The following is a 16361-nucleotide window of genomic DNA, read 5'->3' as shown; positions in this document are numbered from 1 at the left end:
AATCAAACATACGCGTCCGCATCTTCCTCTTAATGCCCCTGCCGAGCTCCTTCATGTGCATAAGCTCAGCCACCACTGCGGCAACACATTCCAGCAATGTTCCCATGGCCTGCGTAAGTTTAGGTTGCAGCCCAAGGTCACGTATAAGTGCTTCCTAAGTGCTAGTTAATTTTGGATGCTTATCTATCAACCTTGTGCCATTTATCATTTTTTGTAATCATTACTTTTGTAACCTAAGAGTATTATCACGTCATCTTTGACAACCGTGGTACATTAGCTGTTCGAACTTGTTTCTCGTGCAAGAAAATAACAAGCCCCACAAGAAAAGGAAGATGAGGTGTTTTCCTTAGGAAATCCATGGACCCATGATCTCCCAGAAGGCATATTGGGAGGTAAAATTGCAGGGCAGAGTAAACAGGGTGATCTCTGGGCAAGGAGTTCGTCACAGTTACAACGGGACCCTCCTGGAAATCCAGGGACGGCCGTATCCTTCCCCAGTGAAGAAAACATTTACTAGTAGAAACAGCTGGCTCACTTCCCAGTGAGAGCGCTTACTGGTACACAAAGCTGCCATCCCTTCTGGGACCCAAAGGGGTGTCAGGCAAACAGATCTCAGCAACTCAGAGCAGCAAGCCAAGTGGAATAAGCCTGCACACCTCTGTGGTGAGTCTTGCGTGGAGGCCCCCAAGTCTAAATGTGAACGCCTCTGGGGCCTGAAATATCTCCTTTCAGAGTCACTTTTCTCTGTGGCTGACTTAGTGTAATTGGAAATATACTGCAGTGTGTATTCCCTTTAGTCTTTGTTTAATGAAATGTAACTCAAAACATATGTGCAATAAATGCTGCCTTGTGCATTCCCCGCACCCCTCCCCCCGCCCCCGTGTGTATGTGCAGGGGAAAGTCCCGGTGTCCTGAGATGAACCAATGGTGGTTCCCTGAGGAAAGCGGTGCATTGGCCACAGAAAACTCAAGTGCTTATTGGCAGGGGGCATATATCGCAAAGCCCACAGCAACCTGTAGACAGGAAGGGTTGGTGAGAAACAGAGTCAGTGGGGCTCTGACGTGACCCTGCCACCCCTTCTCCAGCACTCTCTTCCCTTCGTCACCCCCAGCTGACATGGGCAGGGCAGAAGAACTTGGGGAACCCTTCTTCAGCTCTGGATTTTGCATCTGGAATGCCTGTTCCCCCAAATCCAGTGGTATTGATCTATTAAGAAAAAACTAGACTCTTTCTACCACTTTCTTACTGACTCCTAATATATTACTCGTTGCAGAGAGACATTCACCCATGAATGTCCGGACTACAAAACCAGTGGTCCCAACTCCTGCTACTTTAACAAGAAGCACACCTCCATATGGACGATATACGTCATCACAGTAAACGCCACGAACAAGATGGGAAGCAGTTCCTCGGATCCACGTTACGTGGACGTGACTTACATAGGTAAGGGGAAGGGTGATTGGTGAGGAATTTGTTACTCCAATATGAATCTACCAATGGTAAAACTCAGTCTGAGTCTTCTTGGCTTATGGATAGATTCCCATAAAGAAAGACGAGAAAATTCCCACCATCCTTGCCAACTGAGTGTTTTAAACCAATTTTTTGGATTTAATTAAATTTTATTGGAGTATGGTTGATTTACAATGTTGTGTTAGTTTCTGCTGTACAGCAGAGTGAATCAGTTATACATATACATATATCCACTCTTTTTTAGATTCTTTTCCCATATAGGTCATTACAGAGTATTGAGTAGAGCTTCCTGTGCTATACAGTAGGTCCTTATTAGTTATCTATTTTATATATAGTAGTGTGTATATGTCAATCCCAATCTCCCAATCTATCCCTCCCCCTCCTTCCCCCTTGGTAACCATGTTTGTTGTCTACCTCTGTGCCTCTATTGCTGTTTTGTAAATAAGTTCATTTGTACCCTTTTTTTAGATTCCATAATAAGTGATATCATACAATACTTGTCTTTCTCTGTCTGACTTACTTCACTCAGTACGATAATCACTAGGCCCATCCATATCACTGTAAATGGCATTATTTCATTCATTTTTATGGCTGAGTAAACCAATTTTTATTTATGATGGTAAGACAGTAAAATCCTTATGCCTTCCTTTGACCCTTCTTCCCATTCCCTTGCACCCAACAGGAATGTTCTATTTAGCTTCCCTTATCAATCCTTCTCTCCAGCCCTCCCCCTGCGACTGATGTCCCCTTCTCCCTTGGCAAGCTGGGATTTCTTTTCTGAGATGTCTCTCCCTGAAAGACAGAGCTGCTTCATGGAGCAGCAGCTCTTAGAAGAGTCTCATCTGCTTCCCCACCCACAGGAATTGCTCCAAACTGCTTTGCCCCAAATTCAATTCTCAATATACCTATGTTTCTTAGCAACTGGAGCTATTCTTTTCAAAATAAAGAATTTGGGGAGTAAATAGTGCTGCTTGAACAGAAGACTGAAGGCCAGGATCACAGCCATGATGTTTGGAGAAGTCATTAGCAAAGTGAAGCAAAATCGACCTGAGAGCTGCTTCTTGCTTTGCGTGACCAACACTGAGCTACAGGGCGATGAGACATAACTGCAGTGACCTGTATGCTTTAGCAGGGATGACAGACGGAATCTTAGGACAAGAGATGGCTTGGCCTTAGCTAACCTAAGGAGTAGCTAATTAGGTTCAAGGTCACCCAAGTCTTCCTGACTTACCTAACACCGACCAACAAGGAAAATCAGGCTAGGACTCTCAAGTATTGGGCTGTATATCATACCATTGGCGTGTTATCAGTGATTGATCCTTAAAAACTAGAAAAGCTTCCAACATCAACTGGTACCCATTTGAACTCTGTCTCTCTCCCCAGCAAATTATTGCAACGAGCATAGGGATGGAAACAGCATTTGATCTTAGTTTAAGAAAATCAAAAAGTAATCCCACTGACAAGTAGGAATAAAATAAATTCCATTCATATAAATTTACTTGAGATATGAAGTCTTTAAAATGCCAAACACCAAATAATTCCATTTTCATAGTTTCTTTCTTAAATTTCCTTGTCCTCAAATATTCTGCCCTCAAGTGTTAAAATATTTAACATTTATGGTCAAAACAGTGAAAGCAAGAGAAGTTCTGAAATGTACAACTGCTGTAATGAAGATTATCCACAAAAACAAAAATGGGATCACTAAAGAAAAGTAGTATGTTTAAAAAGTGAAATTAGGGCTTCCCTGGTGGCGCAGTGGTTGAGAATCCGCCTGCCGATGCAGGAGACACGGGTTCGTGCCCGGGTCCGGGAAGATCCCACATGCCGCGGAGCGGCTGGGCCCGTGAGCCATGGCCGCTGAGCCTGCGCGTCTCGAGCCTGTGCTCCGCAACGGGAGAGGCCACAACAGTGAGAGGCCCACGTACCGCAAAAAAAAAAAAAAGTGAAATGAATGAATGGATCAAATGCATACTGACTCTGGAAAACAAATTCTCTGGGGAAAGAATGTGTTGGGCCATACTTTTCAAAATAATAAAAGAAGTGTTCATGGAATTCTCATATAACCCTGCAGCATACAGTGTTGGTCACAGGCCACAGAAGTTCATTTACAGCACAGATTTAATCACAGTAAAGTCTACCAGCTTGAATCTCATCCCGTGATAACCTGCAGTACAGGGTATTGGCACATAATCTCTCAGAAATAGATTTCGTTGTTGTCGCTGAGAAATACTTAGCTATGCTGAAGACACTTTAAATGTGATTCTCAACTGGGTGCTCTTTGCCTCCCATAGGGTACTTGGCAATGGCAGGAAATACTTTTGATGTTTGCAACACACGGAGAGAAGGCCAGAGATGCTGCTAATGTCCTACAATGCTCAGGAAGGCCCCTACCACCAAGAATTATCTGGTCCAAAATACACATAATGCTGGGGTTGAGAAACTTTGCTTTCAAGGATTCATCTTGAACATTTTACTTGCACCCTTGTACAAAGATGTTTTGATCAGCATTTCTCAGTTGTGTGTTCAAATTAAAACTTATATTAAATAACTGATGATTATTTAGTAAGTCCATATAAAACAATCTTTCTTAGGTATTTACTTAGTAACATACAAGCTTTAGGATTAGTGGCAAATTTTCTAAAACTGTTTTTTTAGGCAACTGTCAGGTATAATGCCAAGTCCACTAGAGTTACACTCGCTCTTCTCTCACCTGTAATGGAGACTGATTTGAGGAGGTAAGAAATGAATGGAGAAAATGTGACTGGCCAGCAGGCCTGAGACTAGGGTAAGGCAAGCCAGCACCCTAGGGCCCTCACTCTTTTTTTTAATTTATTTTATTCAAGTATAGTTGATTTACAGTGTTGTGTTAATTTCTGCTGCACAGCAAAATGATTCAGTTATACATGTATATATTTCTTTTTTATATTCTTTTCCATTATGGTTTATCACAGTATACTGAGTATAGTTCCCTGTGCTATACAGTAGGACCTTGCTGTTTACCCATTCGATATATGAGTTTGCATCTCCTAATCCCAAACTCCCACTCCATCCCTCCACCACCCCCCTTCCACCTTGGCAACCACAAGTCTGTTCTCTATGTCTATGAGTCTGTTTCATAGATAAGTTCATTTGTATCATATTTTAGATTCCACATACAAGTAATATCATATGGTATTTGTCTTTCTCTTTCTGACTTACTTCACTTAGTATGATAATCTCTAGGTCCATCCATGTTGCTACAAATGGCATTATTTCATTATTTTTTATGGCTGAGTAGTATTCCAGTGTGTGTGTGTGTGTGTGTGTGTGTGTGTGTGTGTGTGTGTGTGTCTCACATCTTCTTTATCCATTCATCTGTTGATGGACACTTAGGTTGTTTCCATGTCTTGGCTATTGTGAAGAGTGCTGCTATGAACATAGAGGTGCATGTATCTTTTTGAATTATAGTTTTGTCTGGATATATGCCCAGGAGTGGGATTGCTGGACCATATGCAACCCTATTTTTAGATTTTTGAGGAACCTCCGTTCAGTTTTCCATAGTGGCTGCACCAATTTACATTCCCACCAACTGTGTAGGAGAGTTCCCTTTTCTCCACATCCTCTCTAGCATTTGTTATTTGTAGATTTTTAATGACGGCCATTCTGACCGGTGTGAGGTGATACCTCATTGTAGTTTTGATTTGCATTTCTCTAATAATTTGTGATGTTGAGCATTTTTTCATGTGCCTGTTGGCCATTTGTATTTCTTCTTTGGAGAAATGTCTATTTAAGTCTTTTGCCCACTTTTCAATTGGTTTGTGTTGGTTTTTTTTGATATTGAATTGTATGAGCTGTTTGTATATTTTGGAAATTAAGCCCTTGTTGGTTGCATCATTTGCAAGTATTTTCTCCCATTCTGTACATTGCCTTTTCATTTTGTATACAGTTTCCTTTGCTGTGCAAAAGCTTGTAAGTTTGATTAGGTTCCATTTGTTTATTTTTGCTTTTATTTCTATTGCCTTGGTAGACAGACCTAAGAAAACATTGGTACGATTTATATCAGAGAATGTTTTGCCTATGTTCTCTTCTAAAAGTTTTATGGTGTCATGTCTTATATTTGTCTTTAACCCATTTTGAGTTTATTTTTGTGCATGGTATCAGGGAGTTTTCTAACTTCATTGATTTACATATGGTTGTCCAACTTTCCCAACACCACTTGCTGAGGAGATTGTCTTTTCTCCACTGTATATTCTTGCCTCCCCTGTTGAAGATTAATTGACCATAGGTGTGTGGGTTTATTTCTGGGCTCTCTATTCTGTTCCATTGATCCATATGTCTGTTTTTGTGCCAATACCAGAATGTTTTGATGACTGTAGCTTTGTAGTATTGTCTGAAGTCTGGGAGGGTTATGCCACCTGCTTTGTTATTTTTCCTCAGGATTGCTTTGGCACTTCTGGGTCTTTTATGGTTCCATATAAATTTTAGGATTATTTGTTCTACTTCTGTGAAAAATGTCATGGGTAATTTGATAGGGGTCACATTAAATCTGTAGATTGCTTTGGGGAGTATGGCCTAGGCACCTCACTCTTAAGGAGGCGTTCACAGACCTGTACTTAAAGGAACCTGACATCAAATACCATGTGTCTCACAACCATGGAGAGAAAAAAGGTAGAGAGATCTGCCTCTAAGTCATATAGTTCTGGATTCAAACACCCATATTTGAGTAAATATGGAGTTTCTTTCATATCTACAGTTGAACCAGACCCTCCTGTGAACCTGACTTTGGAATTAAAACAGCCAGAAGACAGAAAACCATATCTGTGGATAAAATGGTTTCCACCCACCCTGGTTGATGTAAGATCTGGTTGGCTCACACTCCAGTATGAAATTCGACTAAAACCTGAGAAAGCAGCTGAGTGGGAGGTGAGTCAACCAGAAGCTTTTGGAGGGAACCCTGTCCTTTGGCAAAGATGAAGTACCCCAACTGAGAATAGGTCATGCCCCCTAATTATTGGGCCACCATGTTGCCTTCCTGATGCTGATGTTACCCACCCATGTGTGGAAGGGCCTTCTCCCCTCCACTGGGATGGATGGGGGCTCATCTTTACAGCTCTCCCATGACTAGCTCCTTGAAACTGAACAGCCACTTCTGCCAGATTTTCAACCCACCTCCCTCAGGATATCTTAGATCTAACATCTGTGAGAGTACTTAAATGGCACTAAGTGGGAGGAAAAAATTTCAGTGTAACCAGTCCATGGCTAATGGCATTTTTATTCACTTTAAAATACTTCATTGTAAACAAATAGTACAATAAATTATAGGCACTATGATAATCTACTCTTAAATAGTTTAGTATATGTCTCTTTTAAAAAGGGAATATTTCCAAATATAGCCAAAATAATAGGATCACACGTAGAAAATTAATTGAAATTCCTTAATATCATCTTTCTGAATCCCTTAATATCATTTAATGGCCAGTCCATATTTTAATTCCCCCAATTGCTTCAAAAAATATTTTTAACAGCTGGTTTCTTCAAACCAGAATCCACTCCAGGATCACTCACTGTGGCTGGCTGATATATCCCTTCACTCTCAATGTGCTCAGGAGACTAGACCACTTGTCACATAGAATGCCCCGCCTTCTGCATTTGTCTGATTAGTTCTTTGTGAGGTCATTTAGCCAATTTCTCTGTCCCCATATTTCCTGTAACCAGACATTAGATCTAAAGACTTGATTAGGTTCTAGGTGAACAATTTTTGGCAAGAAAACTTCAGAGGTGATATATATGCTTCATATTCCATCATATCAGGAAACAAAGACCATCTGGTCAACTTACCATAAATGATGTTAAAAGTGGCCCCTGGATCAGGGAGATCACATCTTGATCCCTTGATTGTAAAGTCATGTTTAATTTGTGCACAGTTGCTTCAGTGTTCATGAATTCCCAGTTCTCTTCCACCTAGTGGCTTTACATCAGTGAATGATCCTTGAATCAATTATTTTATTAGAGTTTGGAAAAGAACAATTTTCCAATTTTATTAACTAGTCACCTTCCATAATGTAGAATTTAGAAAGCAAGGTGTAGGGAGCAGAACATCTGTCTCTCTGAAGTAGAGTTCCCAATGGAGAGATAGAAAGCCTGTTGATTTTTGTGTGAGCAGTATTTAACAGGAGGAAGGGATGGGCTGAGAGGGTGGAATGGTGTGAACAGGGTATTTACTAAGTGTGATCATTTGGCCTCACTCCTCCAATAGTTTATTGCCTAAAGAAAAAGTCTCTTTCTTCATAACACAAGTCAGAGTGACTTCTGTTTTCTTGGCCTCCCTTAGACTCATTTCGCTGGGCAGCAGACTCAGTTTAAGATTCTCAGCTTATATCCAGGACAGAAATACCTTGTCCAGGTTCACTGCAAGCCAGACCATGGATTCTGGAGTGAGTGGAGCCCAGAGAGCTCCATCCAGATACCTAATGGTGAGTGTCTTGGCTCCCTTTTGCTTATACTCCTAAATATTTTTAAAATAGAATGAGTTTAGTAAGTTTGTATGTAGTAACTACTAACAGAGAAACTATTTTGAGTCTTAGCCAGAAGAATGAGTAGAGGTGAGTTTATCATCTCTCCACTCAACACAAAGACATTTGAAAGTATAGCATTGCTCCCTGGGTCACTGTTAGTGATGAACAGTTTCTAGGATAAGTCTGCAGTCATGGGCTTGAAATGTCTCAGAGGGCTTGATGGTCAGTCATTCTGCTCTCCCCATCTGCCCCATTCCTATCGTTCAAGGTCATCATCTAGTTCTCCCAAAATTTGTAAGGTGCTAACCCATTTGAAAAAGCATGAATTGATTTTCAGCCCTTAAAGACAATTACATGTTGGTCTCTTAGTCAAGGAACAGTATATAAAAGGCACCCAATTCTTTAAGTGCCATTAAACATGGTGGCTGGCATTCTGCAGTGAATGAATCATTTGCATTTCTCAAGTACTTTACAGTTGACAAAGTCTTTACCTTGTCTGTTCCTCCCAACCATCTCAAGTATTCAGAGAGAACAGAATTGCCATTAGGAACTGAAAGGGAGGAAACTAAAGGTCAGTGGAGTTAGAAGTCTTGCCCAGAACTGCATGGCGACGAAGCCTAGCTCTTGTGACAACTTGCCTGGCCAAAGTATCAGGGCTTGCATTGGCATACTGGAAAGAGCACCGAATGACAGGTCATAAGAGTGTGCATCCACGCAGAGAGGCTGGGCCCGTGAGCCATGGCCACTGAGCCTGCGCGTCCAGAGCCTGTGCTCCGCAACGGGAGAGGCCACAGCAGTGAGAGGCCCGCGTACCGCAAAAAAAAAAAAAAAAAAAAAAAAAGAGTGTGTATCCAGTCCAGCCCTGGCTCTTACTAAATAAAAGCACAGGGTCTAGAGGCAGAAGGCCTGGGTTCAAATCCCAGGCTGCAACTTTATAGCTACATGCCTCTGGGTAAACCACTCTTGGAGTCTCAGTTCCTCATTTTTACATACAGGCAATGTATGTAAAGAGCTTATCACCATATGGCTTTCATTAAGAACTTAATAACTGTTAGCTTTTTAAATTATTATTACTGCAACTGACCATGTACCCTTGGACTTCCTATATCAGTATCAAATCAAATAATATTTTTAAGGATTTTGAAAATTTTAGAGTACTGTAAAATATATGCAACTTTAAAATTTACTAATATTGGAAAAAATTAAATCCATCATTAATGTTACTCTGGATTGATGTTCAAATCAGAAAAGGTGTGGAGGGGCGGAACTTTTATGTTCAAAAGTTTCATTGATTTGTTTTGTTTGTTTGTTTGTTTGTTTTTAATGGTGCTGTATGTGATCAAAACTTTCTGGCTGTTTGCTTTTTAGACTTCTCAATGAAAGATGCAACCGTGTGGATCTTTGTGGCCGTTCTTTCTGCTGTCATCTGTCTGATTATGGTCTGGGCAGTGGCTTTGAAGGGCTACAGGTACTTCACTGTCTATCAACCCTCCTCCCAATCATGGGTGTCAGGGATAATGGCCAAAAAAGACGAAAATACAAAAAAGATGGAAACCTACAGATAATTCAAGCACCTCATTTTAGCCATTAGTTGCAGTGTGTTCGCCATGAAAAACTTTTACCAGTGCTAGCAAAAGTACAATAGACACATTTGAAGTTGATGCTCTTTCCATCAAATGGAGGCTCACAGTTGTGAAATAGTAAAAATCCGGCAAGAACAGCAAATAATCCCCTAGTCATTTCAGAATCAGCCAGAGTTAATTAGCCAGAATTCATTTTGATATTGACCTCTAGAATCATTCATTGTCTTCACCACTGATTGTTAGTTTCACGTAGCCTCCGAACTCCAACTTCTACCTACCATAGTCCATGTAGCAGCTATTTGGAGATAATGCTCATCTTTCAAAAACGACCAAGTGAAAACATGTGTCATTTATCTTATCTCACAAATCTCTTTATAGCATGGTGACCTGCATCCTCCCTCCCGTTCCTGGACCAAAAATAAAAGGATTTGATACTCATCTGCTGGAGGTAAGTGCCAGAGGTAAGAAGGTATTGTGACCAGCTTCTCTGTACTCATTATCTTTACCCATGAGCACACAATTCCCATCAGTGCAGCCTGGTCAGCTCGGCCATCCTTGACCAGCTGTCCCTCCTCTTCAGCAGGTGTGTTTGCAGAAAGATGTGGGAAGCATGAGGGTACTTACCATCAGATACTAAGTGCCAGAGGGCAATGAAAAAAGCCAAGAAAACCTCAAAACACAGAGGAATGCTTGCTGCGTTTATCAGGACTTTTCATAAGCCCCATCAACAACATTTCGTACAAATAATCAATTGAGAAAGAGGGTGAATATTTTGATGAATATGAAAGAGGAACCTCTACCACCAGCCCCTCCGTCATACTTTGGTGTAAGCTGTCCCTCGAATGTTCCTTACAGAAGGCCATAGGAACAGAATATCCTATTGCAATTTTTGCCCAGTTTGAGAGCTCAGTGAAGACTGGCTCAGTACAGTGGAACTGGCGTTTGCCAGGGCCCATTTAGACCGATTCGAGTGGGCACTAAATTTAAGTGTTTCGAATGGAAAGAGGTGTTAGAACATTTTTAATGTCTCTGCAGATTGAAATATATAGTTTCAGTTTGACCTTCTGCTTAACACTGATGTATATAAAAGCAGTCATTGTCATTTGACCCCAGCCACTGTGAGGCCAAAAGCACAAGAATGTGAAGAGTGAGTCCTGGGGAATTTGGCTTCATGGCATTCACTTTGATTGCAGATATCAGAGCAGGAACGAGAGCCCCAGAATTTGGGCTCTTATTCTGCTATCCAGTCTCTAGCACTGACCTTTGTTGACCCAGCATGAACATCTCAGCTAACTAAATGACTTATTGTTTAGCTCGCAATCTGACCTTGTAGCCACAGGGACTTAATGACTTTTAAGAACTGCTTTTTGTGTCAGAAAAAAAAAAGTTCTTGGATTTTTAATGCCATTACCCCTGATTCTCAACAGAACTTTCCCAGATGGGTACTATTATTCCCATTTTACAAATGGAGAAACTGAGGAGCACAGAACAGCTTATCCAAAGTCATAGACCCTTTAATAAGTAATAGAGCCAAGATTTAGGCACCAGTCCCTGACCTAAGTCAGAGCATCTTGGAGAAGCGTGGAAAATAAGAAGAGGAGGCAGGAGGAGAAGTGGGGGGAGAGGAGGCTAGAGAGGAGAAGGAGGAGGGAGAGGAACCCGAGGAGATGGAGGGAATATGGGCGGGAGAGGAGTGGAGGGAGGGGAAATGGAACAGAAGGAAAGGAAGGAGTGGGATAGGAGGGGAAGGGAGGGGCGGGGAGGGAGAAGCAAGGAAGAAGAGAAGGGAGAGGAGAAGGCAAAGATGAGAATCGACGTCCCGCTACCAGACTCTAGAACGTGGGTTGAGGGAGCCAGTTAGGAGGCCAGCAACCAGATTCCAGAACTAGTGAGTCCCAGAACCAAGTGCACGCATGAGCGCCACGCGTTTCGATGTTTCCCAAGCTTTTCTTATGTAATAGTTACATTTGTATCATATGCACATATACTACTTTCCCATTCAACTCGTGATAGACGAAGTTCAAATCGTGGACTGACTTAAAGAAAACTATTAGGTGAGTCATGGTCCAAGAGGTGATTCTAGATGGGCTGGGACACAAACGTCTGGCGTCTGGGAAATTCTGCTGGGCCGTGGCCACATCCCACCCGTCCATAGTCAGGAAGCCAGACTTGTCTGCGGTGTCCATCTGGCATGTTATGAAGCTGAACGCCTCCTTGCCTTGTGTCTGTGTTTTAATAGAAGGGCAAGTCCGAAGAACTTTTGAGCGCCCTGGGATGCCAAGACTTCCCTCCCACTTCCGACTGCGAGGACTTACTGGTGGAGTTCTTAGAGGTGGAAGAAGACACCGAGGGCCAGCAGCTGATGCCAGCTCCCTCCAAAGGACACCCGGGGCCAGGCGCGAAGCCCACACGCTTGGATCCCGACAGCGACTCTGGCCGGGGCAGCTGCGACAGCCCTTCCCTTTTGTCTGAAAAGTGTGATGAACCTCGGGCCAATCCCTCCAAGTTCTACTCTCCCGAGGGCCTTGAGAAGGCAGAGAAGGCTGAAACAAACGTTACCCAGGCCCAAGGCCCTCTGAGCACAAGCGTGGAAGGCAAACCGCCTTCTTTGCATGCCAGCGGATCCCAGCCTTCAACGTGGCCTTTGCTGCAGCCCCCCAGCCCGCACTACTCCAGGTCATCTTACCACAGCGTCGCGGATGTGTGTAAGCTGGGCCTGGGCACGGCAGGTGCTGCATCCACTTTGTTGCACAAAACAGACACACGTGCTTTAAGACCCTCGCAGACCATGGGGACTGGCGGGGAAGGAAAGGCAGCTGAGCAGGGGGAGTCAGAAAGCTTCCGTTCCGAGACGGACCAAGACGCGGCGCGGCCGCTGCCCCCGGACGAGGCCCCCTTGATCGCTGCTAAGCCCTTGGAGTACGTGGAGATCCACAAAGTCAGCCAAGATGGAGCGCTGGCCCTGCTCCCGAAACCAAACGCGAACAGCGGCCCGGCGGAGAAGACCAGCACCCCTGAACCCAGCAAGGAGTACTCGAAGGTGTCCCGGGTGATGGATAACAACATCCTGGTGTTGGTGCAGGATCGGGGAGCGCACAACCTGGCTCCGTTTGAAGAACCAGCCAAGGAGGCCCCGCCATCCCTGCCGCAGAATCCAGCCGAGGTAGACCTGGCCTCCTTCCCCGCGGCCCCGAGCAACTGCAGACTCCAGCTCGGTGGGTTGGATTACCTGCATCCCACAGGTTTTATGCACTCCTTTCAGTGAGAGCTTGATTCATGGAAGGATGGGTTAAAATGTGATTTTCCTTCAGGTAACACTACAGAGTACGTGAAATGCACTCTACCAGAGAAGGCTCGAGAACGGGGGTAGAATGACACCACCAAACTCCCAGGTCACTGCTCTCATGATCCATTTTCAACCAGTTGCCTCTTTCTCCAACCGCTGATCCCAGAACAAATCGTTTCGTTTCGTGTGATTTGTAGAGTTACGTTTTGCTATCAGTTATAAAATTATGTGTTCAATGAAATAAAAGCACATTGCTTAGTATTCTTGAGGGGCAGTGCCAATAGGTATATCCCCTGGAACAGGCTTTCATGGTCTGGTATGTGACAGAAGGATATGAACTAGTCAAAACTGTTCACCACAGGAAGATGGTAGATATGAGAAAAATGCCATGAAAACCGCTTTCCAAGACCAATTGCTTAACCTTTGCACTCCTCTTTCATCTTATTAGGATTAACCAAATTAAACACACTTTAAAAAAAAAGAGTGCATTCTAGAACACCTGACAAATTGTTTACATCCGTTCCTATTACCTTAACGACGCATTGCCAATATGCAAATAAAAAGGATGCCTCCGATTTTTTCTTAAAATAGTTTGAATTTATTAAGCATGGATTTCCCCCCCCTAAATTGTATTTCATTCTGAAGTTTAGAGGTTTAGAAGAATAGAGGTTTCGAAAGTGAAATTTTCTTCCATAAGAGGCAAATGAGTTTCATGTGGTGAATCCTTCTAAAATGTTTTCCTGCTTCATTTCAGCATGATAGATAATTTATTACACACCCTAGTCTTCTGTTAGTGAAAAAAAATCCCCAAAGACTAACTTTAATTTAAAAGATAATCGCTAACAGAAGTACTGCCTTACTGTACATACAAATTCTACTTTAATATAAACCCGTAAGTTTAACAATGTATTTTTGAAGACTATTTTTCTATCACTTAGGTAAGTAAAACACTGTTTTCTACCTTCCCAGTACAGTTGTTTACCTATTCAGTGGGTACAGTATTTTCCGCTATGTGGTTATAAGGAGTATTTACAGTACAGAGTGATATATGCAGTCCCTGTTTGTGGAATAAAATGCCACACCAACCCAAAGCCCACTGAGGAATATGAAGCAGATGACCATATTCAGTTTCCAACACAGTGTAGTATAGTTTAGCTGATTCTTTTTATCTCCAGGATACTTTAAACAACAATCACAGAGCTAGAGTTTTAGGGCTCCCCACAGACTGGAAATTACTTCTCTTGTAATTTAGGGCTACTCCGGGGCTTCTGCTCTTCTCTGGGTGAATATTCATAAAGCTACAATGAAAAAGGAGAGTGGTAACATCTAACGCACTGTCCTAGAGAGAGGGTTCTTGTTCTGCTTTTCTGAACAATCTTGGGCAGCAAGGACATTTTACGTAAAGCCAGGAGTTCGTGTCTCTCTGGAGTAGATCCAGTAGATCCACTTGCAAAATTTTGGCAGGGGAAGGGAAAGCACTCACGTCAGAAGTATCCAAAGAAAAATTCCAAGAAACCAGGCATCTGTGGATTAGTGGGAACCACTACAAAGGATATGGTAGTTGGAAGCCCCAAGTCAGTTCCAAGGGCAGGCTCTCCAAGAGCAGTCAAAAGCCTGGATCTCCATTTTAAAGAGAACATCCATGACTCATCGAACTGTCTGCCTCTATTTCCATTTCACCTGACAGCAAATCCATTTCTGTATCCACTCACCAGCTGGAACATCGAGAATTTGAGCTCCCTCTGTGAGTTAAATATTCCAGCCCGGTAAGTCCTTGCTGATAGGAAGTGGACTCAGAACTGGCCTGATGTGTGAAAGTGAACACATTGCCAGAGCTTCCAGAAATGCAAAAGTAATAAATCTGAGGCTCTATTCTCCCAATATGCAAACAACATATTAAGAGTGAGGAGGCTATTTGGGAAAGTTGTCCAAGTCTATTCAATCCCCTAGATCCTTGCTACTCAAAATATGGTCTGACCAGCTGCCATCAGCATCACCTGGGCGCTCCTTGGAAATGCAGAATCTCCACCCCACCCCCTCCTCAAACCTACAGAATCAGAATCTGCATTTGGCTAAGATCCCCAGATGATTCATGTGCGCAGTGAAGTTTGAGAAGCATTGCCCTAGATGATCATTTCCACTAAAGCTTATTTTCGTGCCTGGAGCAATCCTCTCCTGGAAAGTACAGGTTGAGTCTAGTTGACTTGTACTGAACCGTACTGTAAGAAAAAGGCATCATTTCTTAAAACATATTAGTGGTTTAGGAGTCCCATAATGGTAGAGAATGACCTGCAAAAGTACACACAACTTCTAAGAGGGCCAGGGAATATATTCCACCTTGAGAGGCATTGACAAAAAGACTCTGCCCCGCAAAGCCGATACAGACTAAACCTTTCCCCAAAATAGTCCAGTCTCCTCCAAGATGTATATCAATCACTCTGATAGTATGAAAATTCAAAAATAGTCTGCTTTTCATATATAATTTGGTATATATGGAAAAAAATGTCATGGCTGAAGACTCAAACCAAATCCTGAAAAAAACACCAATTAGCAAGTAAGTTACTACCACTTGTTAACTAAGGCCAAGGCTATAATTCCATGGTCAGTTAGCACTCTTTAATAAACTATGTTTTTTTCACGGTCTAGTCTATTTTCGGTCAAGGAATCCCCTAGTCGAATGAAAGTATGCAGATTGGCGGTCAAGAGACCCAGCTTCTAATGCTAATTATGTTACCTGAGACAGGTTAACTCCCTTCTCTGGGCCTCAGTTTCCTCTGAAGGAAATGTTAGGCCGGATAATCTCTAATGTCCTTTTAAACTCCGACTCCGTGATTCCACGTTTCACTGAATAGTGTCCGGCTAAGATAATTAACCAATGCCTTGTATCATAATTAAGCTAACAAATAGTTGCCCTTTATCATAGAAATACAAGTCTTCTTCAGTGATGTGCTCATTTTATTTCACTTGCAAATCAAATCCAACTGATCTTAACATACTGCACATGCATTTTATAAATCATGTAGGTATAGAATCATATTCTAAGATTATGTGCAAATATGTGTGTAGAGAGAAGAGGCATGAGATATTTTTTAAAAGACATTGAAAGAGGTTTTGATTTTTAGAAAGAAAAACACTTTTCTTACATCAGGCGGCTGATTCTGCTTTGTTTTTTTTTTCTCCCATGGATTATGTACCACCATTGCACATTTGGTTTTAAAAGCCTTAAGCTCTTAATTATAAAGTTCATATTTTTATAAACAAACACCTAAATATTCAAGTTACAAAGCACATGGAAAAGGGATAGCCAGTGGATGATTTATGGAAGCTTGTAACTCAAACTGCAAAATCTTCTCTGGTCAGTTTTAGCAAATGGGTACAAGGCACCTCAAATGAGCACAAGTTATAATCAGCCATGTCATTGACATTTAACAGACTCTCCATCTCCTAAGTGCCCAAGGCCAATCCTGGTAGGCAGTTATGTACCAAATACTTGCTTTCACTGGTTTGGTCCAAAGCTGGTCAATCCC

General features: G+C 42.3%; 1 protein-coding gene across 4 annotated transcripts in view; it reads left to right on the top strand.

Annotated features, from left to right (window-relative positions):
• The window catches only part of PRLR (prolactin receptor), a 39433-nt gene extending 26620 nt beyond the window's left edge, over positions 1-12813 (top strand). Inside the window, exons 3-9 of one of the 4 annotated variants that reach the window (XM_059061366.1) lie at positions 1275-1444; positions 6204-6373; positions 7782-7923; positions 9334-9433; positions 9927-10000; positions 11467-11474; positions 11788-12813. In XM_059061366.1, the coding sequence (XP_058917349.1) occupies positions 1275-1444; positions 6204-6373; positions 7782-7923; positions 9334-9433; positions 9927-10000; positions 11467-11474; positions 11788-12813 (1690 nt within the window). The remainder of the gene's footprint in view (positions 1-1274; positions 1445-6203; positions 6374-7781; positions 7924-9333; positions 9434-9926; positions 10001-11466; positions 11475-11787) is intronic. The other 3 variants (XM_067033341.1, XM_067033339.1, XM_067033340.1) reach the window with 3 other exon arrangements.
• The last annotated feature ends 3548 nt before the right edge of the window (positions 12814-16361 follow it).

This window comes from Kogia breviceps, chromosome 4, assembly GCF_026419965.1.
Source record: "Kogia breviceps isolate mKogBre1 chromosome 4, mKogBre1 haplotype 1, whole genome shotgun sequence".
Classification (NCBI taxonomy): Eukaryota; Metazoa; Chordata; class Mammalia; order Artiodactyla; family Physeteridae; genus Kogia; species Kogia breviceps.
The sequence above is the reverse complement of the archived record's forward strand: the minus strand, read 5'-3'. Positions and strand labels throughout refer to the sequence as shown.